A 27,960-nucleotide genomic window follows, 5' to 3' on the forward strand; every position below is an offset into this window, starting at 1 on the left:
ACAATATAGTGTTAGTGACATTACATGATAGTGTTAGTGACATTACACTATAGTGTTAGTGACATTACACAATAGTGTTAGTGACATTACAATATAGTGTTAGTGACATTACATGATAGTGTTAGTGACATTACACTATAGTGTTAGTGACATTACACAATAGTGTTAGTGACATTACATGACAGTGTTAGTGACATTACACTATAGTGTTAGTGACATTACACGATAGTGTTAGTGACATTACACTATAGTGTTAGTGACATTACATGATAGTGTTAGTGACATTACACTATAGTGTTAGTGACATTACATGATAGTGTTAGTGACATTACACGATAGTGTTAGTGACATTACACACATTATAGTGTTAGTGACATTACACTATAGTGTTAGTGACATTACACTATAGTGTTAGTGACATTACATGATAGTGTTAGTGACATTACATGATAGTGACATTACATGATAGTGTTAGTGACATTACATGATAGTGTTAGTGACATTACACTATAGTGTTAGTGACATTACATGATAGTGTTAGTGACATTACACTATAGTGTTAGTGACATTACACTATAGTGTTAGTGACATTACACGATAGTGTTAGTGACATTACACGATAGTGTTAGTGACATTACACTATAGTGTTAGTGACATTACACGATAGTGTTAGTGACATTACACTATAGTGTTAGTGACATTACACGATAGTGTTAGTGACATTACACTATAGTGTTAGTGACATTACACGATAGTGTTAGTGACATTACACTATAGTGTTAGTGACATTACACTATAGTGTTAGTGACATTACACGATAGTGTTAGTGACATTACACGATAGTGTTAGTGACATAGTCCTACTTTTAGTGTCTGAGACATGGTAGAATGTCATATCAATGTACTATGTATCTTCAGGATTATAAAACGTTACATGGAGTATTCCGCACACTGAATTAATCCTTTGTTTTGCCTTGTTTCTTGTATATTCCCACATTTAGCAGTCATATCGCTAGCGACCCAAACACACACACACACACACACACACACACACACACACACACACACACACACACACACACACACCACCTGTTCTATATTTAGAATTGGTGACCCCGAATGCACGTTTTACCTGCCGTCATTAGCCGTGTATTTTTAGACCGACTATGACCTGACATAGGCGCGCCATCACGGTAAAGGGCCATACTTCTTTGATCAATAAAATGTCAAAATCTATATGGAAAGGGGCACACTATTGGATGATTTTAAAAGAACACCTATTTCACGAGTGTATATACTGAACCGTGTTATTATATGTGAATCTTTATTATCTTGTTCTGTACTCAAAATGCATATGGACAATAAAATCAACTGTGGTTGGTAATACACTTTATTATCCCACTTCACGCACTTTGTGATTTTCAAAATAAAACACTTTATCTGTCATGCTCCTAAAAATGTTTCTAAAAAACAATCATTCAAAACATTTTAAATGCATTATCTGGATTTTATGACGTATCCCAATTGTTTCTACAACTTTTACACCAAATAAGCAAAATTGGTTCTTTTATACAAATGAGTTTAACATTCTGAATAACAGACATAATTGTCTTTAAACCATTACAAACAGATTGTTTTCTCAATTCCGTATACTTCAATGCCCATTCGGACTTAACTTGATATCACCAGATCAGGAAAAGCGTCAAGTTAACCATCACTATCATCATGATGAGATCTTGGTGAATGATGTGGATCAGATGGAACGTTTCAAGAAGTATTATCTTAAATCATTTCTTCAGGTAAGAATTTGGAGAAACCAACACTGACACTCTCAAAACAGACCTACAAACCATGTATAGAATAATCAACAAACTATACTTCTTGATATGGAAACAAACATATTTGATAATATCTTTTATCTGTTGAAGAACGGAATGACAAAATCCTAATCCTTCTAGCGTCAATTTTATTTTGACATTAAAAAATCTTCAGATAATCAACCTTAAATGGCGGTTGTCATTGTCTGTGTATTGTTGCCAATATGACTCCCCATAAATATCAAATCTAGGTTTTATCATCAAGTTGCATCAAGCTGTAGTACAAAAATGATACACATTTCAAAAAGACCTTCAATACCTAATTTACAAAATATCCAAGAGCTGAAATCAAATAGCCAATATTTAACTTTCGACTAATTACACATTTTTTGGGGGGTTTGACACTAAACATTTTATCAAGAAAATGCAATCCTAACGAAACAACAACATGAAAAAGTGTGAAATTTACAACATACTTCTTATTGATTTCAAAGTGGGCATTGCAATTTTACAATATATCTTACCTCAAATGTACAGTTCATCTTAAAGCAAGTGTTTCACATGATATATGTAAAAGAAGCTCCACATCTTAACAAATGAGGTAATATGTTTATATATAGCCTAACATAGTAAAATAGTATTTAACAAATCCAACAAAAAAGTTTTACATGTGGCATCTATACAACAAAGGCAAACATATTACGTCATAAATGTCTGAGTTATCCTTCTATAAATATCGGTCAGTGCACCTTTTTCAGTTGCCTTAAGAAATATCTAAATATAAGTACACTGAAATAAAACTGTAATATTGAAAATAATGGTAACTAACACTAAAAGTTTATCACAGAAACAGTGAATGCTGTAATGCTGACATAAAACAATGTAATCCTGCTAGCAGATATCCAACTGTTGCGATTCATAGCAGACCAAATTTGAAGTACACTATTCTGTTTCTCAGCGGACAGAATGCGAAGCGTTCTGTTCCTCAGCAGACAGATAAAATCGTAACATGATTCGTAGCAGATATGACCGATCTGTTCCATATTCTAACTAACAGAAAATTACTTTCCTGTTTCTCAACAGACAAAATATGAATTGTGTTACTCAGCTGGCAGAGAGGACGTGTTCTGATTCATAGCTACACAGCTACACCAGGGTCCACATTGTGACTCATAGAAAACTATTATCAAAAATTGCGAAAATTAATCGTCATGAACCAAGAAATGGATAAAAAGTACAGAAAAGTAAAGTCGGTTTCCGAAAATATAACAGGGTGTCGTAAAATAAATCTCCTCCAATGTGGACATCGCAAAAATTAGCGGCCGCGAAAAGTAGTTAGTTTACAGGAGGCTGCTGTTTTTTAAAGTCCGTATCATAAAATCAAATCTACAATAAAAAAAAACTGTACACAAAAAATATAACGTATAGAAGGTAACACTCTTCGGTTTGGTATTAATATCTAACTATGCTGTATAACTAAAATAGATTACTAGACTGACTAACATGCTCGCAATATATAATACGTTATCATAAAAATACATTTACACCTGTGTCAACAACAAGAATGTCAATTAAGGTGTATTTTCGAAAATCTTAAATACATAGTCATCATAAAAGAGATTCAGTAGTTCAACAGATCAACAAAAACGTATACCGATTTTTTTTTACTTCGAAACAGAAACTGAAATATTGCACATGGAAACTTTTTTCCCATAATTTACTTTGATAATTTGACTGGAAATTTTATTCTGATAACAGGCCCTGTAATGATAATATCAGTTCAGAGCATAAATTCAATTTCACAAGTTTGACAGTAAATTACAGATCATATATATCTATAATGGCCATCATGTACACTTAAATCAATGTGTTACCTAACACTGTCACTTCTATTGTCATCATGTACACTTATAGCAATGTGTTACCTAACATTGTCACTTCTATTTCACAAGGTCATAGAGTACCAACAAAATAGCTCTGTTTAATAATGTTGATTAAAGCAAAACTAATGTCTGTCATGTAGATCTGACTTCCCGTAGAAATAACTCTCCTACAAAATCTATAACAGCAAAGTGCGCAATCGTAAATCAAACAGGAGAAAAAAATTTGAAGTAAAAGAAAATATATCATAATAATAAAATCGAACAGAAAATTTGAAAAAAAACGACCACGTGAAATACCCACACCCACACTCATACAGGTTTCACAAAGTGTAATAGATTCACATTATGATCATATCAAAACTTCTCGTGAAAACCATCACATTATTTATATGTGTTGATGGTACCATCTGCAAGACAAGGCATTAATTACAATTGAAAGTAACAATACTAAGATCTTTAAGTAAAGAAACTTCGAGCAGACGCACACCATAAGAAATTCAAATCAACATCATTTTCATATTCTATTAACATTTTGAAACACCTGAAAAACTTCACACACAAAAAAAACATATTTCTGTGGTAACATGCACAAATAATTGGTATGTACTGTAAACTCGTATATCGTCGCGAGACTCAATTTTGTGATCTTAAAAAAATATTTCGTTGACACCTGATTTCCTGGCTAAATAGAATTCAATAAATCTACTTTTACTAATCTAAACAGATTGTGTACATATAGATTCATGGATTAAGAGAATTGTACAAAAAAACAAACAACTGAATAGCAAATTTTACCACAAATAGAGAGTTAGATAAGGTAGAGCCATTAGGCAACATTTGAATGTAACAACTACAAGTTTAATACCCGTTACATAATCACGTGTTCCCAAAACATGTTGACTAGCAATAGTGCTAACGTCAAATACATATACATGTGATATGATCCTTTGATTAGCAAATAGGTCTTCTCTTATCAGTCGCCGTTCATAACACATCATTTAGGGATACTGCATACAAAAACGACCGCAAGGCTCAGATTGTTTTGTTCCCATCTTACAAAATTTAAAATCGAAGACTATAATAGATCATTACTTTTGTAAGTGATGTTAAGATTTGTTTGCGCATAATGAAAAATGTAACTTATAACTATACATTAATCGATGATTTTTTTTCGTCGCTGTGTGGTAACATTTAAAAGAGCGAATACAGTAATAGTTGTAGTGAACACACGGGTAAACATATTTTCAAAGTGAGGACTGTGGTTTATATCCTAAATGTCAAAATATTTAAAGAAATCAGTATCTCTGCTTCGAAATATTTGTCGTAAAAGATGATGTGTCACTAAAGTATCTTTTTCGATGCAAACCATCAAAACCTTTTAAAACTCTTGTAGGCAGTGAAAATAAAGAAGCACTGTTTTGGATATATACTACCTCATTCGACGTAGAATAATAATGCAAAAAAGCATAGAAATCATTGTAAAAATACAAACATGTGATCCTCTTAGAAGTCAGTAAAGTGGAACAGGTCACAGGAAGTCTATTGCTACACCTCGGAGAAGTTCTAAAATCTAATGATTGAGAAATTGTATCAGTGAAGTAACGTAGGTCACAAATTCTAACCCGGATAAATAGACAGACATATGTCCGAATAAACAGACAGACCTATGTCCGAATAAACAGACAGATATATGTGTATAGTAGTACATACAGAAAAGGCTATCAGATAGAAATATGTACGTACGCACCGAACAATATGTACGTAAGTACGGAAAAGACGAATTCTGAATGTCCTTAATGTTGATGGATATTAAACAGAAAATATAAATACAAACATGTTAAGATACACAAGATTATTAGGATATCCTTACGATAACAAAAATACAAGTGATCATGTGATAACACGAATAATCTGAGCTGAAGTTTTGGCAGTTTTGAACAGATTTATAACAATATGAAATATTTTGGCTCTGTTGTGTGTCAAGCACATAAAATAAAAAAAATTCTTCAATTGATATCTCTGTTAACAAACTACAATCTCTTGAATTCTTATACTTCTGTGGAAATATTTTACTTAAACTTTTGTAGAAATCCTTCATGGAAAACTTTGAATCGTTCCAGCATATCCGCCAGTTGTTCCACCGTTGGAAGAATAGTGGTCCTGTAAAATAAACATAATTATGTTTTATAGTCAGTATGCTAAGTTCAAACCATTAATCTAACCATTCTCATTGATTGGTCATTTGTAAATTTACATGTCAATATATGTCGGATAACAGTCTCTGATTATGTTTGTAAATGCGAATGAAATGGATAGATACCGACATAATTATAACAAATGTGAACAATTATTGATTTTACTACAGTCATTAAAGTAACAGAGCGCATCTTTTTCTAAACATACCCCTTAAATCGTATTATGAAAATATAGTGTTCTAAAATAACTTATTTTTATTTGACTCGTTTGTATGTTATGTATTTAAAAGGGTTTATCTTTAGAAGTAACGAATGACACTAATTGGGGTTTTTTTAATAAGAATTATTGAATTGCTAGATTTTCTATCCTCAGTAAAATATTTCAATTTTCATGGAATAGTAGGAAGTGAATATCCTTATATCTAGAATCTAAGATAAGATTTGTATCTCACCTGAAATGATATGTGCCAGGTCTTTGTCCGAATCCAGACCCAGGAACCACACATACACCAGTCTCTTGTAGCAGATTCTCACAGTACATGACATCAGCAGGCTTTCCCAGGGCCTGTTTAAAATATACAATACTAATTATGGGTCACAGTATCTTATAAGAAAAAACGAAAACCCGCTTGTTTATAAAACTCATATAAGTTTGTGCAGATCACCTTAACTGATAGGTGTCCATGAGATCATATTCAAAGGAAGAAGATGTCCACAAGGTGACTCCAGGGAGAAGATGTCCATAAGGTGACTTCGGCTATATTCTTAGTTCGCCATAGAGATCATATACTACATCATAATGTACTTATATTAATATGCGTCCATGAAGGTTCTATATGCGCTAACAAGTGACCTAGCGGCCTTGACAGTCACCTGAGATAAGTAATATTGCTTATAAAGGTTATAGGGATACATTTTCAGTAGTATTGAAGTGCACCTCTCCCCATCTCAAAAAAAAGAAAGAGCTACATTGATGATAGTAAGATCCTAAGGTATTGGAATTCACAATTTTAGTAAAAGCATCCTATGACCTTCTAGTTGTTCCACCGCTAGAAAAAGAGTGGTCCTGTCAAATAAACATGGTGTAATTATGTTTTTATAATGAGTACACAATGTTCAAACCATTAATTTTATTATCTAACTCTTCTAACCCTTCTCATTGATTGGTCAGATGTAAATTTACAATGTAATAGTAATTATATGTCACATAACAGTCTCTGATTATGTTTGTAAATGCAAATTACCCTTCTGTCCCAAAAGAGTATTTCATTCTATCATTACTGGGCGTTGAAAAGATTTTGAAATTTTGAGTTTATTTGATAGGGAATGGTGACCATCCAATCTACAGTTTTGGTTCATTTTTGGCCAAGGAGGGTTTCAGCAAAATTTCTTTGGTTCAGGTGTTTTTGAGAAGTCGAAAATGTTAAATGTTTACGGATGCACGATGCCGAACAAAATGCGATCATGATATGTCACCCATGATAGTGATAAAAGCGAGTGCACGTAATTCTGATCTTCTGGAATATATAAGAGGAGAGAGTAAAACCCCCGCTTAGGACTTGTGACTACATAGGTGTTCATAAGACCGTCGTTGTGACTTTACCCGACGTTAGTCCATAAAAGTTTTGTTTGGAACAGTAACATACGCTTCTTAATTTGACCAAGAATGAAGTTCATAAGTTTCTCAGATAACATGTTCGTGTACAAATCGTTTTTAACATTATAAAGTATACAGTGAAGTCAAAGTGGCGAGTTCCGTACTTGTTGTTGTACTTCATACTTATCTCATATGGTTCATTTTTGGTCGTACATATGTATGCCATTTACTGTGGTATCAGTTCAAAAATTTTTTCATACTTCATTTCCATACCTAGTTTCAAATGCATGCAACAACAACAACGACGACTACGACAACAACATGATATAAACACGTCAACAAAAATTCAAACTTGAAATCCATGAAACAAGGACGTTATATATATATAATCTTCTAAATGCAAACGTTGGTTCTTGTTTTGTTTTTATTTTGTTTTGTTTTTTCCCTAAAATGATTTGATAACGAAATGACAATAAATGAATCAATACAAGTAATTATTTGCAATGTCATTTTCACTTTCAAAATTATTTATATAACATAACACCATGATGCATGTATGATCATTATGTATATCTGGACGGTACAAGTGTAACTCAGATTACTTTTGTTTCGAACAAAAGGGGACTTTAAATAAGAGATGACATACGTGCGTTCAAATAAAATTCCTTAGAATGCACTTAAACAAAATGTTCCCAGAACACTACTTTCACTTTCATCTTTAGAAAGAAAATACAATGTTGGGAGTCATTTCATGCTTATATTAAACACTACTTTCACTTTCATCTCTAGAAAGATAATACAACGTTGGTAGTCATTTCATACTTTTATTAAACAAAGTTACCGTAAGAATTCTAAAAGCATTATCAAACTTGTTTTTTATAGTTAATCTTACTACATCTTTGTTCCCCCTTTATATTACTACATCATTGTTCACCCCGCCCCCCCATCTTACTACATCTTTGTTCCCCCTTTATATTACTACATCATTATTCACCCCGCCCCCCCCATCTTACTGCATCTTTGTTCCCCCTTTATATTACTACATCATTGTTCACCCCGCCCCCATCTTACTACATCTTTGTTCCCCCTTTATATTACTACATCATTGTTCACCCCGCCCCCATCTTACTGCATCATTGTTCACCCTCCCATCTTACTACATCTTTGTTCCCCCTTTATATTACTACATCATTGTTCACCCCGCCCCCCATCTTACTACATCTTTGTTCCCCCTTTATATTACTACATCATTGTTCCCCCTTTATATTACTACATCATTGTTCACCCCGCCCCCCATCTTACTGCATCTTTGTTCCCCCTTTATATTACTACATCATTGTTCACCCCGCCCCCCATCTTACTACATCTTTGTTCCCCCTTTATATTACTACATCATTGTTCACCCCGCCCCCCATCTTACTGCATCATTGTTCAGCCTCCCATCTTACTACATCTTTGTTCCCCCTTTATATTACTACATCATTGTTCACCCCGCCCCCCATCTTACTACATCATTGTTCACCCTTCCATCTTACTACATCATTGTTCACCCTTCCATCTTACTTCACCATTGTTCACCCTTCATCTTACTACATCATTGTTCACCCTTCATCTTACTACATCATTGTTCAATCCCATCTTACTACATCATTGTTCACCCCCATCTTACCACACCATTTTTCACCTTTCCATCTTACTACATCATTGTTCACCCTTCCATCTTACTACACCATTGTTCTATCCCATCTTACTACATCATTGTTCATCTCCCATCATACCACACCATTGTTCACCCTTCCATCTTACTACATCATTGTACACTCCCCCATCTTACTACATCATTGTTCACCCTCCCATCTTACTACATCATTGTTCACCCTTCCATCTTACTACACCATTGTTCTATCCCATCTTACTACATCATTGTTCATCTCCCATCTTACCACACCATTGTTCACCTTTCCATCTTACTACATTATTGTTCACCCTCCCATCTTACTTCACCACTGTTCACCCTTCCATCTTACTACATCACTGTACACTCCCCCATCTTACTACATCATTGTTCACCCTCCAATCTTACTGCATCATTGTTAACCCTCCCATCTTACTACATCATTGTTCACCCTCCCATCTTACTACACCATTGTACACCCTTCTATCTTACTACATCATTGTTCACCCCCATCTTACTACATGATTGTTCATCCTTCCATCTTACCACATCATTGTACACCCTTCTATCTTACTACATCATTGTTCACCCTTCCATCTTACTACATCATTGTTCAATCCCCCCATCTTACTACATCATTGTTCACCCCCCATCTTACTACATCATTGTTCACCGGTCCATCTTACTACATCATTGTTCACCCCCATCTTACTACATCATTGTTCACCGTTCCATCTTACTACATCATTGTTCACCACCCCATCTTACTACATCATTGTTCATTCTTCAATCTTACTACATTAATGTTCACCCTTCCATCTTACTACACCATTGTTCACCCCCCAATCTTACTACACCATTGTTCACCCTCCATCTTTCTATATCATTGTTCACCCCCCTCCATCTTACTACATCATTGTTCACCCTCCATCTTTCTATATCATTGTTCAACCCCCCTCCATCTTACTACACCATTGTTCACCCTCCATCTTTCTATATCATTGTTCACAACCCCTCCGCCATCTTACTACATCATTGTTCACCCTCCATCTTTCTACATCATTGTTCACCCCCATCTTACTACATCAGGGACATACTGAACTTACCATATCATTGATACGTCTAATTATACACCGAATAAAGTAAGTATGAGACACTGGCTTGATCACAACATGTCAAGTAAGATTAATATAGAATCTTCGCTTTCTGAAAAGTAAAGATTCAGTTCAGATATCGTCTAACCTTTCTTAGTATCATGGTTTCTCTTTCATTTTGAAATATCCTAAAATGCTCTATATATAGATAGATATATTTTAAAAGGCATGATCATACTATCTTCGAAACACTCTATTTTGTACAAGTGAAGTTCATAGACATATATTACCTCTTAAGATTAAATTATCGACGAATAGTTTAACATATTAGTATCCATAGCAGACTTAATCACGAATTGTGTACATGCCATTGTGGAAATACCCAAATCGATTAAAAGCTTGGTAATTTTCACTGTTAGAAACATTGGCTAGTCAGTGGAGCTCTTCTTTCCCTACCTACAGATATTACCGGACAAGTATAGCAAAGGAAAGCCAATTCGGTAAGTAAAATTCTTACATCATCAATACAAATTTTGTTTCTGTGATCTCTAGTGTAATTATCTCAAATAGCGTTAAAATGTAATTAATACCGGACGTCTTTATGCGGTAAACCCTGGGATACACGTTTAAAGAACGTGTCTATCATACAAGGAATTTATCATACAACCGTGAAGTAGAATACAGAAATCCTTGGTATCAAGGCTTTAGTACAGATCATGTCGGGAGTTTCTCAATGACATTTCAATAATAACCATTGCCGTTCTGACTTCGTTTCTCAAAGTTGTTGAAATATTATAAATGGGTTGTATTCACAAGACACAAACTAATACCAACAGCATATAATATCTGTTTTATTTGCTTTGAAACACAGCTTTGACTTAGAAATAGATATGAACTAAATGGCAAACATAATGAAAGGCATCAGCATAATATTATTGATACAAAATGCTTTGTAAGGTACCTTAATATAGTTAATACTAACAAGAAAACAAAACACTCGGCCGCTGTAACACATAGCCGATATAGCTCACCGGAGTTATACCGGAACACAAATCTATCGATAATCTTGGTTCGGGGTACCATTGCATGTAGGGGACATATTACAGCGTCACGTACTGGATAGGTGACTCTCTGGTTACCTCATACGTTACTGATGATACCGATGTGATACCGTAGTCTTGTCGATGTACAAACGATGTACTACTAGTCGAGATATCATTTTGCGATGGCGCTTCGGTATATCATCGATGCCTCGGTAACACGAACGTTGAGAAGTATAGGGAACTTATTCAGCTCTTACATCAGTAGGTCAACTGTATCACAAAGAGACGCTGATAAATATCAAGGGTTACATGTATCCGCAATTTTTTCGTATTTTGTTATTTTTTGATGTTCCGGCTTATTCCGGCTAGATACATCGGTAGTGTGTGGCAGTGCTTTCAGCGTAGTGTGTTTTTATAAGCTATGCCATTTGTCCATGTTGTTGTGACTGTCTTCCCTGTTTAACGAGCGATACTGGGATGTAAAATTAAGAATGTCATGATATTACATATTGATGGGTTAACTTTTGCATAATAAAGGATACGATCTTAAAATATACATTAAAATCCTTTCCTGAGATTCGAATGATCTGTAGGTAGCTTGTTATTAGCAAACTGATTTTTTTTTATATTTCAGAATTGATCTGCATTGTAAAGGACGTACACATAACCAAGATGGGTGAGAAATGTCAGAAAGCAATGTTCCTCCTGATTACTTTAGGAAACATAATGGACTTTTGTATGGACTGGATATTCTACGACGATATCAAGAATGCAGAAGACGGTTTGGTGTTTGGAACTTACGATACTCGATTTGTGATACCAACATTAGTTTTCTGTATAATTGGTACGGTCACCTTCATCTTAGAATTTGGTATTGATATTTGGAACCTACGCAATGATGAGGAAGGCATATCAGAAACTGTTTCTGAAGTAATGACAATTATAACACTGCTGATTGAAGACCTACCTCAGATCATAATCAACTTGTTGATCGCTTTGTGTAGAGAAGACGTTACAAACATTGTACAAATAGTAAAGGCATCGTCAGCAATCTTGGAGGTTCTCATACATATTAGCATCATGATTGCCAAATATCGCAAATCCAGACGAGAAAACACAACAAAACCGGATACCTTCCGTTTATCTATAACGTTTTTCCTTTCATTAGTAATACTGGTATTATCGGGAACCGTATTTCACCTGGAAACCAACTTCAACAAAGAACGGATCAAATTTGATAGCCATGGTTTGGAAGGTGCTGAAGCAGACCGTTATCTACTGGGAGTGGATGTCTTTATGAAACCAACTGACATTCCAAACATTGCCGACGACAAATGGTTTAATATTACCGATATCAAAACTATCACGAAATTTCCGGATCAGTCTGCCAATATCGAGATTAGTGTCCTCATCACTCCACAATATGTTTGGATGAAGAAAGTGTCCACTTTGTCTGGTGAATCAACATCGTGTTACAAAGTAACAACGGCTTCTATGGCGAATCCTCTCCCATCAGCACAATGCCCAGGTATTCCATCTCAAGCAGCAGGCGGTACATACATAACAATGAAGCTGTTGTATAAAATTCCAAACAAAAGGCAACCCCTGGGAGATATACTTTACAACCAACGAGTGACGGATGTAAACTGCTTGCCCGTCTCATCACCACCCGCTGTAACATTGAAGTACTTTAAAGGGAAAGAATACGCTCAAATCAATCAGTTCCTGACCTCTAATACTGACCTGTACAACATAAGAGATGCATGGAAGACAGGGAGAACCTCATGTCCGAGCACTGCACGTGACGGTCCGAAATTATCCACTAAAATACAAGTACAGTGCATATCACCGAAGTAGACTTGTATTTAGTAAAGGAGTATTGGTCATCAAGGTCAGTGAATAATCGATATTAATTTTTAGAAAAAAAAAATATATATATATATATATATATAATATTTTTAACCTCAGCAAAGGAAAATATTAGGTATTCATCGTAGCGTGAGAAAATGTCATAGTGTTTTGGAACAAACCAGTTCTACTTAGTTTCTAAAATTTTATTGTGGTCCAGAATATTGTGTGAACAGATGTCTGACACTTGTCCTTGAAACTTCTGTCAACTTATGACGGAACCTTTGACGAAAACCATTCAGTCAAATAAATGACGAGATGCATGCTCTGCATTTCTTTAAAGGACAGTTATCTAAAACCATTCATACTATTTACAGTATACACTGTATGGATTTACAGTATTAATTCGAAAGGAATATGTGTGTACCTTTTGTCATGAAAGACCTCATCTTAAGTGAAAATGGGATCTACAGCTGTCTTAATGGCCACTTCTTTCGCAATTATTATCACAAACAGGCTGTTTATCAGGCACAGGAAAATGATAGTGTGTGTCGGCCGAAAGGATCGCTAAGGATTTTAATAAACCCAGTCAAGCTTTATCTCAAGAAATTTATGCATGAACAATCTACTGTTGTTTGAGATCATACCAACTTCAACAGAAATAGTTTGGCCTTGATGTGCTGGAATGAATGTCGGTGCATATGATAATTTTACAAAGAATACTGTATAGCACTTTTAAATAATTGTAATCTTTAACAAAAAAAAAACCAAAAAAACTTCAAAATCAGAATTCAAAAACACCGATTTCATGTGTAGCAGACTAAGTGTTAAATGCATTTACAAGTTCTATTGCGTGCATATGAATATTACCTGTCAGAAGTCTGATCACTCAATGTTATGTACATATTTTGACTGTTATGATTATCAACGTTTAATGAACCAATTCATATTTCAACCGAGCAGTACCATAATCAACTTCTACGATGTATATATCTTGATACATAACCTATTTAATGATATCATAAAATAGAAAATGGATGCAAATTCACTACACATGTATTGTCTTTTGATCAAGTTAATACACTGTTTTATTATTTAAGGAGAAACATTAACTGGTTTTAATTTCATTATAAAATCATATTTTGATATCATTTACACATGTCGATATAAGAAGCCTCACGTTCTGAGTTAATGATGGATTCCAGAATTGTCGTTGTCGTTGACATTGTCCTAAAGAAACATACCATGTCGTGAAAATAACTTCATGGTCTAGAAATGTATATCACTAACAAAAATACTCTATTAACGTAGGAGTTTACTGTCCCTGTGGTGTGTACCATTTATCATTCATGTTTTTGATTGATTCATTCTTAAAGTGTACATAATGAAAAAAACGTGTATAACTAATACGAAGTATAGTTCTCGTATCTATATCACAATACGAAGTATAGTTCTCGTATCTATATCACAATACAAAGTATAGTTCTCGTATCTATATCACAATACGAAGTATAGTTCTTGTATCTATATCACAATACAAAGTATAGTTCTCGTATCTATATCACAAAAACGAAGTATAGTTCTCGTATCTATATCATAATACAAAGTATAGTTCTCGTATCTATATCATAATACAAAATATAAGTTCTCGTATCTATATCACAATACGAAGTATGGTTCTTGTATCTATATCACAATACGAAGTATGGTTCTTGTATCTATATCACAATACAAAGTATAAGTTCTCGTATCTATATCACAATACGAAGTATGGTTCTTGTATCTATATCACAATACGAAGTATGGTTCTTGTATCTATATCACAATACAAAGTATAAGTTCTCGTATCTATATCACAATACGAAGTATGGTTCTCGTATCTATATCAAAATACAAAGTATACTTCTCGTATCTATATCACAATACAAAGTATAGTTCTTGTATCTATATCACAATACGAAGTATAGTTCTCGTATCTATATCACAATACGTAGTAAAGTTCTCGTATTTATATCACAATACCCAGTATAAGTTCTCGTATCTATATCACAATACGAAGTATAGTTCTCGTATCTATATCACAATACGGAGTATGGTTCTCGTATCTATATCACAATACCAAGTATAGTTCTCGTATATATATCACAATACCAAGTATAGTTCTCGTATCTGTATCACAATACGAAGTATAGTTCTCGTATCTATATCCCAATACGAAGTATAGTTCTCATATCTATATCACAATACCAAGTATAGTTCTCGTATCTATATCACAATACGAAGTATGGTTCTCGTATCTATATCACAATACCAAGTATAGTTCTCGTATATATATCACAATACCAAGTATAGTTCTCGTATCTGTATCACAATACGAAGTATAGTTCTCGTATCTATATCCCAATACCAAGTATAGTTCTCATATCTATATCACAATACGAAGTATAGTTCTCGTATCTATATCACAATGCGAAGTATAGTTCTCGTATTTATATTACAATACCAAGTATAAGTTCTCGTATCTATATCACAATACGAAGTATAGTTCTCGTATCTATATCATAATACAAAATATAAGTTCTCGTATCTATATCACAATACGAAGTATGGTTCTTGTATCTATATCACAACACAAAGTATAAGTTCTCGTATCTATATCAAAATACAAAGTATAGTTCTCGTATCTATATCACAATACAAAGTATAGTTCTTGTATCTATATCACAATACCAAGTATAGTTCTCGTATCTATATCACAATACGAAGTATAGTTCTTGTATCTATATCACAATATGAAGTATAGTTCTCGTATCTATATCACAATACCAAGTATGGTTCTCGTATCTATATCACAATACGAAGTATGGTTCTCGTATCTATATCATAATACGAAGCATATTTATTAAAGGTATACATTATCATTACGAAATATAATTTTCAGATTTATGTACCATTAATACAAAGTAAGTTTCTCAAATTTATATCATAATTTGTCATGCATTTTCACCAATCACTCAGAAATGATCTATTTTCAGAAACACACAGTTTATAAGCCTTTTCATTTTTTCTTTAATTGCAGTTAATATAACTTTTTATTTGAAATCACATAAACTGTTGAACTGTTTCCACCAATCATAAAATGTCACTGTTGATATGTCATTTATTTTCTAATTTTAAGTAATTCTGACCAGATTAGGTTAGCTACTTAAAGTTTCTAAAGAGACATTAAAATCAGACATTATATTTCATACATGTGTTTGTGTTTTGATTTGGATTAACAGTAACACTAATATTACAACCAAGCACTGACAGGTGAATTCAATGTCTAGGCTTCTGATCAATGTAAGACAAAAAACTACTTTTCTTTTCACATCTAACGACAGCTATTTCAAAGTTGAACAAATACATCAATGTTGTTATTATATTCCTTATGTAATGAATTATTGTTAATACTTCATCCTCAATACTCCAGAGTTACTCTAACTGTTACTCTAACTATTGCTCTAACTGTTACTCTAACTGTTGCTCTAACTGTTGCTCTAACTGTTATTCTAACTGTTGCTCTAACTGTTGCTCTAACTGTTACTCTGACTGTTACTCTAACTGTTGCTCTAACTGTTGCTCTAACTGTTGCTCTAACTGTTACTCTAACTGTTACTCTAACTATTGCTCTAACTGTTACTCTAACTGTTACTCTAACTATTGCTCTAACTGTTACTCTAACTGTTGCTCTAACTGTTGCTCTAACTGTTATTCTAACTGTTGCTCTAACTATTGCTCTAACTGTTGCTCTAACTGTTATTCTAACTGTTGCTCTAACTGTTGCTCTAACTGTTATTCTAACTGTTGCTCTAACTATTGCTCTAACTGTTACTCTAACTGTTGCTCTAACTGTTGCTCTAACTGTTACTCTAACTGTTGCTCTAACTGTTGCTCTGTCATTTTAACTGTCGCTCTAACTGTTGTTCTAACTGTTGTTCTAACTGTTACTCTAACTGTTATTCTAACTGTTACTCTAAGTGTTACTCTAACTATTGCTCTCTGCACCCCTGGAAGTTGTCATGAGAACATTGAAGGTTCCCTGTGCTACACCTAGTGGATAAAACAAGAAAGCTAGATGATCCTTTGTTGTACATCAAATGAATCTCGAGGTCACATAATGGTATATTGTATTAGCTTTGAAGTTGAGTTTCGCTCCTTTGTAATGTTAAAAGGAGTGTATCAGTCTGTGACTGGTCAGGTTTTTAATTTGCTTGAGACCCCCTGTAGACCAATAAATTTTTTTGCTTGAGTCTTCAATTTTGCCAGGTAATGTTCCAGGGTGTAGACAGCGAAAGTGATCATAATCCCTTGAGTACAAAGGATGGTTAACACATTTGATACCATGATACAAAACTGATATGAAGATCAATATCTACTGACAGGTTTTCCGTTACTGTGACTCCTCCTGTGTCAGAGTATCGTCTCATTGCCGAATGTAAGTGTAACATGTCATGGTGATAAGTACTTATTACCTACCTTAGCAGCTTGTACAGCAGACTCTGGCATATGTATTTGTGGGAATGCATACATGGCTCCCTTAACTTCATTACAGGAGAATCTCTCCATGCTATTGAATGTTTCTGTAACCATCTTAGCTTTCACTTTCAGATCATTCAAAACTTTGTTTTTCTCCTATAAATGTAAAATAAAAAGTACAGTGAATCTAAATTTGTTATATTCACTAAATAAATATTTAATTTTTTTTCTTTCAATGGTGATAACTTTTTATCAGAATTTGTATCACAGTTTAACCTACATATCTTACTCTGACACTGGTCTGGCTGTAATTTGCTGTTAGATAACAATAATGGTTCTTATCCAGGGCCAAGTCAGTGACCACTCTCCTTCTCATCACCCATCAATGTAAATTAACTATGATAAAGAGGTCGTATGAAGGCTCTCTTGTTGGACTTGGGGATTCATACTTAGCAACGTAGTAAACTTACATTAGTTGATAAAGGGATTGAAAGAGGATCTCCTAGATTTGGGGAATTCATACTTAGTGATGTAGTAAACTTACCTTGATAAAGAGGTCATACGATGGCTCCCCTGGCCGTGGAGGATTCACCACTACATCCATGGCTGCCTACAAAATGCTTCATCATCAACAAAGTACAGAAAAACATTTCAGAATTTCAGTGATATGAACAGATTGTGAAATTCAACTAAAATCCTTCCAAAACAATAACATGTGCCAGGTGATTTTACTAAAAACTTGAGATATTTTTCGTCTTTTAGACAAAATATCCATTTTAAGTTTAATAGGTTTTAAAAAGTAATTCTGTAAAATTGTGTGGAAAAAATTCCAACTGCACAAATCACTTAAGTAAAATAAATGAACTTCCCTGAAAAGAAATGAAAGATGAAATAAAATTTACCTGACCAGATACAGAAGAACACAGTTTTGCTGAAATTGATTTCAATTGTTGAACTTTAACCTCAGGGTCAAGGTTTATGACCTCACAATAACCCCCTCTAAATCCACACCTGAAAAATGATCAATATATGGTCAGTTTGAAATTGTACCTTGGCTATTCATTTGGGTGTAAAGTTAATCTTCCTGTTGTATGGTTTTAAACAGATGATATTACTAATATTTACTTTAAAACATGATATGATTGGATAAGAAAGTATGCAAAACTTACGCTACAGTAAAATACTAATTACCATATATGACCTAAAATGGGTGTCTGCCCTAATAAGGACACCACTGCAATTTTTAAGAAAAAAATCTCAGACTAAGAGCACCAAGTTGGTATGGAGATGTAATAAATATATCGTACACTTACTTTGTTAAAAATTGAAGTATCTAATGCATATATAGGCATGTTCCTGGCCGAATGACTTAACAATATTTCTGTCTAGTTAGCCCACTATTTACAGCATCAATAGTTTTGCGAGAACGTTTGCTGTACTGTTTTTCAAACTTCTATCTTTATTGTCCATTGTATTAGAAGCTACCTGAAACCAGCTATAACTTTTATACTGATTTATAAATATTTCCGATAACAACTCTTAATTGGGTGCCATGATCATTGATTACCTAAACCCTGTACCCTTATCAGGTCATACACATTTTTTGTGACATATACAACACTTACACTCTCTTCCCTATATTACTTACTCTCCCATGTATCCCTTGGAGACGGACATGAATGATGCCAGCTCCATGTTTTTGTAATCTCCTCCCATCTCTGTCATCACCTTTTTAAATGAGTGGAAGGAAGATCCTTCTGCATATACATTGTGTTGATATACCTGAACAGAAAACAAAGGAAGTTCATAACATTGTGACATCTTAATGGGTTTCACAGGTAAAATTTGTACCATCACAAAAAATATTGCCGGTGATATTTTCTCTCATTTTTAATCATGTCACAGTATTTGTAATGAATATCAATTTCTCCCAGGATGCATTACCATACCCTTAAGGAATGACAAACGTGGTAGATGTTGGGAAAACAAAGTCTGATAAAATGGAAGGACATTTTACTGTATAGATTGGTACTGCTAGATCTGAATTTAATATCCTATAGCTGGAAGTTTTAATGGTCATTTTTTTGGTAATTTTGCCTTGAAAAGTGAAACTTGGATACTTGATACTTTGAAATTAACTTTTTTGCCATTTCACAAAATTCTGAGATTTTGATTTTAGATTTGTAACTTAAACAATAAACACTTGCTAAACATATACATATTGTCAATACCAGCTAGAGCTTGATGATGCCTCTCGTCAATGTCAACCAGAAGTCAATAAATGCTGTCCCACACAACAAGAAGAAACAACCAGTAGCATGAACCACCAGGGGAGATAAATGCAGTAGCAATGACAATGTATGAAACGTTAAGCATTCATTGAGGTCATTCTGTCCTAGCTGAACCCAAATCATGGACATTGTCCACTGTATCTATTCTGTCCATATCTACTCTGTCTCTGGACATTATGTCATGCCAAGCTATGGCAACTAGTTATATCAATGGATATTCTATGATGTTTTCTATAGCAAGAGAAATGAAACAAAATAGTGAAGGACCAAAATGTCGACATCTTTAAAATTGATCATGTTAACCTTTCATGATTTAAATTTTCGCAACCTTTACATCAAGCCACCAAATGCTAAAATTTCCTGCTATGCATCTATTAGAGTATTTTTATATGTTGTATATACTTACTTTATATTCTTTAAGACTTGTTTCTTAGATGTAAAACTGTAGTATACCATTTGGTACAGAGATGATCTAAGACAGAACATCTCATTCAAACTGGCATTAATGAAAGCCAAGAAAAAGTTTCATCTTGTGTGGTGGAAACTTTGAACACTTTCCATCAGTGGACAAAGAGATCTTTTTATATCACTTGACATAATATAACCGTTAATCATTAAGAAAAAAAAAATTAATTACTGTTGGATAAGATTGATCGAAACTTCATTTGTTATAATAAATATAAGTTACACATTTAGCTTTCTCTTTCCATATAAAATATTCATATTTTCGTGAAACTGTTACCTTTACTTACCTCATCAGCTAAAATAAACAATCCTTCATCCTTAGCAAACTTTATCACATCTTCTATATTTTGTCTGGATAAAACTGAACCTATATGAAAAATAGACATTTTATCATCATTATCCCTTGAGGTGCTAGTCTGAAGAATTTTGTTCCAATCACAATATAGTACACAATACAATAACAGATCTTAACAGGATAAATTTTCCTTGTTATAAAAATGTGATCACATCTCTAACACTGAAAAGTATTTAATAATGCAATAAAATGATGTCTAACAAAAACCATCATGTTAAAATTGTGGACATATATGAAAGAAGCCATCTGTGTATAATGTAGCGGGTATCTTCTGGGTTCCTGAGGTTCTGTAAACTCACCTACATCGAGGATCAAGTACTATTTAATAAATGTGTCCACACTGACTCCCCCTCTCCTTGGTTACAGTTTCACACTTATGTATGTTTTGATGATAAGTTACTCTTATAGTGTGGTGGAGTGGACCAGTCAATTTCACTTGCCTTTCCTGACATGTCACACCTCAGGTTACATTAGATCAAAGAATCATTTATCTCAGGTAAATGACCAAGTTTAGTCACCACACCACTCAGTACAAATTTCACATAAGTCACATTATAGAATATTCAAACACTGCCCTGTAGTCCCACTGTAGGATTTCCATGTAATAGGAATGCCTTTTGTAAGACTGAATTCCTGGAAGTCAGGCATGTCAGTTCCAGTCTACATCCAGCTAGGAGGGCAGTTGAGGTTAAGTAAGGCTAACCTAACAGGGTTTATGTATAAGGTAAAACTTACCTGTAGGGTTTCTAGGGTTACTTTCAACCTATCTGTAGGATTACCATGGTAAATGTACAAATCACCTGTTGGGTTACCAGGGTTAATGTACAACTTACCTGTAGGGTTACTCGGGTTAATGTTCTATCTATTTGTTGAGATATCAGAGTTTATACTACTTATCTATAGGTTTTCTAGGGTTACCTACAACTTACCTGTAGGGTTACCATGGTTTATGTACAAATCACCTGTAAGGTTATCAGGGTTTATATGCAACTTACCTGTGGGGTTGCCGGGGTTGATAATAACAATAGCTCTTGGTTTACACTCTGGTCTTGCCTCATCAACTGATCTCTTCAGCTCACTTATATCTAGTCCCCAATTCTTTTCCTCGTTCATGTAATATTTAATCTTGAAGAAAAGATGGTAATTTTGCAGGTGTCAATTATATCTATCCAACAAAATCTAGTCATAACAAAATTTCAGGCATTTGCAAAATGAATATTTGATAATGTACTGGTGTATCTCTTAATTAACAAGATCACCAGAGTTAACATTGTAACTTCAGGAATGTTAATCCTTGATAATATGCCCAGAAAATCATAGTGATCCGTAAAATGTTTTGTAAGTATAACCTATTTGTCAGATTGTAATCATTATCAATATTGATGTAATATGGGCGAGAGATATATAAAATAACATGTGTTATCCTATAATCATATTCATATTTCAGATATTATCTTAAACTAACAACAAGTATATTAAATCTAATTATAAAGGTTTTTTCTCTGTTAATGGAATAGCTTCCTGAAAATCATAGTCATTTTAATGTTTTAAAGAAAGCTTTAAATGCATGTTACTCTGAGGCAATGCATGTAGGTCAACATGGCACCAAAACGTCATATGTTTTGTAATCTACAATGTATCTACACTTCTGTGATTACAACCCAGATTAAAACTGAGTTAAAGGGAGGCCATCGTGAAAATGTAAATATTTCACAATGCAGGGACCATTCAGAACTTCAATATCATGAATTTTATGTACAATTTTCCTAAGGAGAAAAAATCATTAATAATAATAATACTATTTATTTATCAAGACACATTTGAATACAAATCTTTTTCCTCACATCTCAATATAGAATTTTTTATATTTTAAACTCCAGAAAATCTATACTGTTGAAGAATCACCTAAACCCAGAGTGATCCCTGCAATGACGTTTATAGACAGGTTTTTGCCATATAAAGGCGATATTTGCAGACAGGTTTTTGTTATATACGGGTGATGTTTATAGACAGGAGGTTTTTGCAATACAATATACATAGATATTGATATGTTATAAATAGGAACACACATACTTACAGGGTAGGCATTGTACTCGGCTATGGTTGCAGTATACAAAGGGTACTGAGGAATAGGAATCATCACGCCTGCCCGACCATGCCCAACGTCTCCAGTCATCAGCATCTTCATTATCGTCTACAACAAGTTGTTAATGACAACATTGGATTTAAAGGCAGACAGTAGAATTCAACTACACAGGAAAATTTAGGCAAGAACGTAACTTAATCATCTTCCAATTTTTTCATGTTGATGAGTGGTGCCCTAAATGTTTGTTACGAAGAATCAAATTGTAGATTACCTAAAGTTGACGATGATGTTATCCTAGCTAACTGTCTTTTAAATCTACTATATAATTGATGACATTATGAAACCATATTTGTTTCAAAGAGATTTTTATTTTTCTGGTGCTTACTTTGATACCATCACTGGCACCCGTGCACAGGAATATGTCATCAGAAAACGCAGGAAGGCCGTCTCTCTGCTGAATGTAGTCAGCAATATCTTGTCTCACCGACAGCACACCAGAGCTATCACTGTACGCACCTAACAGACATCAACACAACACATTATACAGATGTCACTACTCATAAAGCAACAGCCTAACAAGGTTGTACATGGCTAGGTGGTGATAAAACAGTTACCTCCCTTCCCATGTTTGTTAGCTCATTTATTTTTAAGATATGGTCAGTGTTTCAGTAAGAAAAGATCAATAACACAGAAACATAACATTCAAAAAAATTGTTTTGAACTTTATCCAAAATATATAATGTATCTCAGATAATGAATATGATGATGTCACATGATATACCTATACTTCTACCACCACAGCTATCAAGGACTCGCTGGGCACGCTCCTTGGCATCAGATGGATAGCGTGGATCATTCATCAACATAGCTGGATCTGTACACAACGCTACCACCTATATTGAACACAATAAAAACTTTAAATAATTCAAAAATTCACACAGAATTTAAAAAATTTCCCAGCCAATATTATCACATTATTTCACAATATGTGATTTACACCAAAGACCCAAATATGACTTTAATATTGATCTCTAAATAATATTGGTGTTTAATACACCTACACTAGCAAATCTACTTTCTCATGGGCTGGTCCTTGCAGATTTTTCACCACATTCATATACCAATAATGTCCATGCATTCTTTTGAAAACTACTGTTTGTTCATTTGTCGAAATATTTTTTATTTATGTTTTACTGACCAAGCTGCTGATGACAATGTGATACACACCTGTCTAAGGAAAGTGATGGGTGGTTGTCCAGTTGCATGACAATCACCAATATTGGCTCTTATCACATCAGGAAAAGGCATCTTTACACCCTGAAAAAAGTTACATTGAATTGATTTCAAAAGATGAACAAATATACCATGAACATGTGAAATGTCTTTAACATAACTGTGTTCCATATATAAAAACTATGATTGATGATATATTTTGAACATTAGTTTACAGATGTACAATATACAAATATTCCAAAAATTCTTCTACCAGCTAGTACCACTCACAGGACGTTGGACTCCTCCACCTCTTTTTATTATCCCAAATATTCCAAAAGACTAACATAGTAAACAATACTTATTCCATACCCTCTGGTTTTTACGAAACATTCAACTGATCATGTTCCGGGGTATCTGTCTACTACTAATATTAAAACCCAACCACCATTGTCCGCCTTTCAGACCACACAATATCAAAATGAGATCCCAAAGGGATCTTGACACCCAACATTGTTTGGTCTTCAAAGTTGGATCTTTTCCCATCCAGAGAGTGTTCCGAGTTAGGGGTTGAAACATTCAGTGAAGGACGGACTCGGCTGACGACTCCAATGGATTGGCAGTGCCAACTATGATCAATGGCATCTGTACTATGCAAGTTACTTTTCTCTATTCTTCTTTTAATGATATGAAATTTGAAAATTCCTCTAAGAAATAGCAATAATAATCTTTGTCAAATCCAAAATGGTCGCCTATCAACCATTTTGTTGTTCTGATCATATCCAAAATCAAAAAGGCACAATTACAGGCCATGTGGAACCTAAATATGATATTTGCGAAAGATCCATACAGCACTTTGCAGGAAACTTTCATATTCAAAATCCAAGATAGCCACCTGTCAGTCATTTTTTTCTCTTACTCAATCCCAGAATCAAAATGGCATAACTACAGACCAAAGGAAACAAGAATAGAAATTTTGAGAGAAATCAATCCAGGATTGCTTAGAAATAGCAACAACAAACGTTATCAAAGATAACCACCTGTCAATTTTGTTTTCCTTATCAGTCCCAAATTAAAAGAGCACATTAAGAGACCAATGGGAACTTACAAGTGTATGAAATTACAGAAAGATCTATTAAGTAATTTTTAAAGAAATAACAATTAGAAAGAATTGTTTACAAACAGACAACAGATCATGGTTGTAGAGCAATTTAAATCTGATGATAGTGGACTAAAACTGGCATTATTGTTAACGTGACATCATTGCAGCTGCTTCAGCTGCGAGTGTCACCAATGTGGTTGTGGCCTTCAAAATCCAAAGTGACAGAGTGTTTTAAATGGTCATTGGGTAATAAATTCTATGGTATAGTTTCACATCTGCTGGCATTGAAATGTTTTATATGTGAGTTATATACAGCTATATACAGGTTGGACATACTCCTAGTAGCCCTGTGTTTAAGTCACAGTTAAAGCTTTAAGTAATGAATTTTTAACTCAAATGTGGAATGCCTTGAATCATGAAGTTCTTTAAGCTAAAGATCTAGAGGGTGTCATTTTTTTCCTATAAGCAAATAGCCAATGTGACACTATGCATATACACAAGTCCAATATATTTCTGTTATCAACATAGTACTAAAATGACAATTCTAATCACTGACTTTGTTTTCCTTTTACTACAGTGTATAGCTTTTGGAAGCATTTAATTTGTGCAAATGCCATAGGTGAGCATTAACTATTTGTGTTATAATTAAAAGCTGTGTATTCAATACATGATCCTGGCTTGGTTTGTCCATGTGTGCATGTTTTTTTATACCCGAGTGGGAGAGATGAATGTACGCTCATCAGGCACAAGTGACTGTGCATGCATCTTGATGTAATAGAGGTCATTATTTATTTCAATGCCTCTGCTAGGAATCGAACCAAGGACCCATGGCTTACTAGTCTGATGCTCAACCAATCCAGATAAAGAGAAGTTCTCTCTAGCCGAGCGATATATTGCAGTTAGTATTTTACCAGGGTTACATTCATAAAGTAAACCTTACAAAGAATTCTACTGAAGGACTTGTGTATTTTGTATGACCAAAAGCCTACATAATTTTAGCCACCTTATAAAAATATGGAGATAGAAATGTTTGAGTCTTTTACAAAACATAGACAACTTGTAAAAAAAATGTGACAAATTGCACCATGTTGCAATGGTTATTGGGCCGTGTCAATGATATGACACCTTTCCTGTTGCAAATTACAAACTTTGTATTTGAAACAGTAACTGTCACTCAAATTCCGAACCATTACATATGTAAATCAGTTTGGCACACTGTGGGGTTACCGCCCTACAATTTATCTGTTTATACTCCAGTGCCTATAGTAGGCTTATCAATTCTTACCGCCTTCAAATCCTCTTCTATTTTGCCAGCCTGGATGACAATTGGGCCACGTACAGCATACTCCATCGCCCTCAAATGAGGATTCATATTGTCTATTGTCAGTACTTTGGCGCGGCATGGCGGAAACGTGTGCAACGATGTTCTGTGTTTTCCTTGTTTACATGACACAGTTCCAGTGACCGGAGCCAGAGGACGTTTTACAGGTGAAATTCGACACAGTCGTGATGAGCAGCTCCGAAGCATTCTGACAACTGTTGCAGCATGCACGGAGCGTCTGGCAAGTAAAACTTATTGGTGAATCACTTCAAACTGATCTAATTCCAAGAGACTGTAAGAAAACAGCGTAACAACGTAAAGATGAAATGTTCAAACGAAACCGGATGCAACCATATTATTTAACAGAAGGGAAATAACTCTAATTTTCGACGAGTTTTTGCCAGAAAGGGTTCGACGTCGACGCCAGCAGGGAAAGAAGTTGAATGCTTCATTATGATTATTTCCCCTTTTTCATTCAGGTAATATTATTGCAACTGTTTATGTAATGAGGTGGGTGTCTATTTACTACAGTTATATTTGATTCATATGCAGTACGAATAGAATATATTTGTGAAATATTATCCTCGGCGCATTAGTTTCGGACCCCTTAAGAATATTTTTTGCTAGCTACGCAATGTTAATTAAATGCTACCAAACAAATACATAAATGACTTTAAATGTGTGCATACTATAAGATTTATTTAAAAACTGACCAGTACTTTTCTAAAAATCCACATATACGACCTCAAATTCGTTCACCTGAAATGATCAGCACGCGTATGCGACACGTGAACAACACATGTACTAATTAAAATCATCATTTGAACGGGAATGACATTTTGATGAAAATAAAAATACGTTTATGGTGCACAAGTAGTGGATATCAGTGTTTATGTGTGCACCTTTTCTACAGGGTAAATTTTTTTATTGTTTGGTGTTTTTTTCCTCAAATGAGCCATATATCTTGGTAAAGTTGATTTTTCATGTCTTGGTCTACAACTCGCCATTTAAGTAAAATTGGAAATAAATCGTCAAAGGTGATAATCTAAGTTTGGACTTCCGTTGCCAAAAAAGAGCGAGAAGGTGTGTCCTATTGTTTATTGTCTATTTTATTCACATACAGACGACAACGAAACATTGGAATATGGAGATAAATCTATAGGTTATTTCATCATATCAAGGAGGATGTTTGACATGCGAAAATGTGTAGTAAGAAAAAACATACACAAATTTGCCAATGAAATATACACTCATAATATTTTTATGGTGAATGGTTTAAATCACATTTTTTATTCTTTCTGGAAGCGTGACATGTTACAACTACAAAAGTTATCCTAGTGCAAGGTGCCAAAGTCAATAGTTTATGTGATACGGATATCATTGTCCTTTGGGTATGACTAACACATAGGCTATTATTTCTGGTTTCTATTGGAATTAGAACCTTCTCATGATAAGTCGT

General features: G+C 34.2%; 1 protein-coding gene across 1 annotated transcript; it reads right to left on the minus strand.

Annotated features, from left to right (window-relative positions):
• Positions 1 to 1,401: 1,401 nt before the first annotated feature.
• On the minus strand, positions 1,402 to 26,708 carry LOC132546469 (alanine aminotransferase 1-like). The gene is made up of 13 exons (XM_060210187.1): positions 26,466 to 26,708; positions 24,094 to 24,183; positions 23,648 to 23,759; positions 23,252 to 23,382; positions 22,858 to 22,974; positions 21,776 to 21,905; positions 20,713 to 20,792; positions 19,318 to 19,451; positions 18,572 to 18,680; positions 18,214 to 18,279; positions 17,670 to 17,825; positions 6,347 to 6,459; positions 1,402 to 5,859 (listed from the first exon to the last, which is right to left on the minus strand). Exons 1-13 carry the CDS (start codon positions 26,706 to 26,708, stop codon positions 5,769 to 5,771), a joined length of 1,572 nt encoding a protein of 523 aa, XP_060066170.1. The 3' UTR covers positions 1,402 to 5,768.
• Positions 26,709 to 27,960: the final 1,252 nt, after the last annotated feature.

This window comes from Ylistrum balloti, unplaced genomic scaffold (assembly GCF_031769215.1).
Source record: "Ylistrum balloti isolate Yb309-2 unplaced genomic scaffold, AGI_CSIRO_Ybal_v1 Utg369892, whole genome shotgun sequence".
Classification (NCBI taxonomy): domain Eukaryota; kingdom Metazoa; phylum Mollusca; class Bivalvia; order Pectinida; family Pectinidae; genus Ylistrum; species Ylistrum balloti.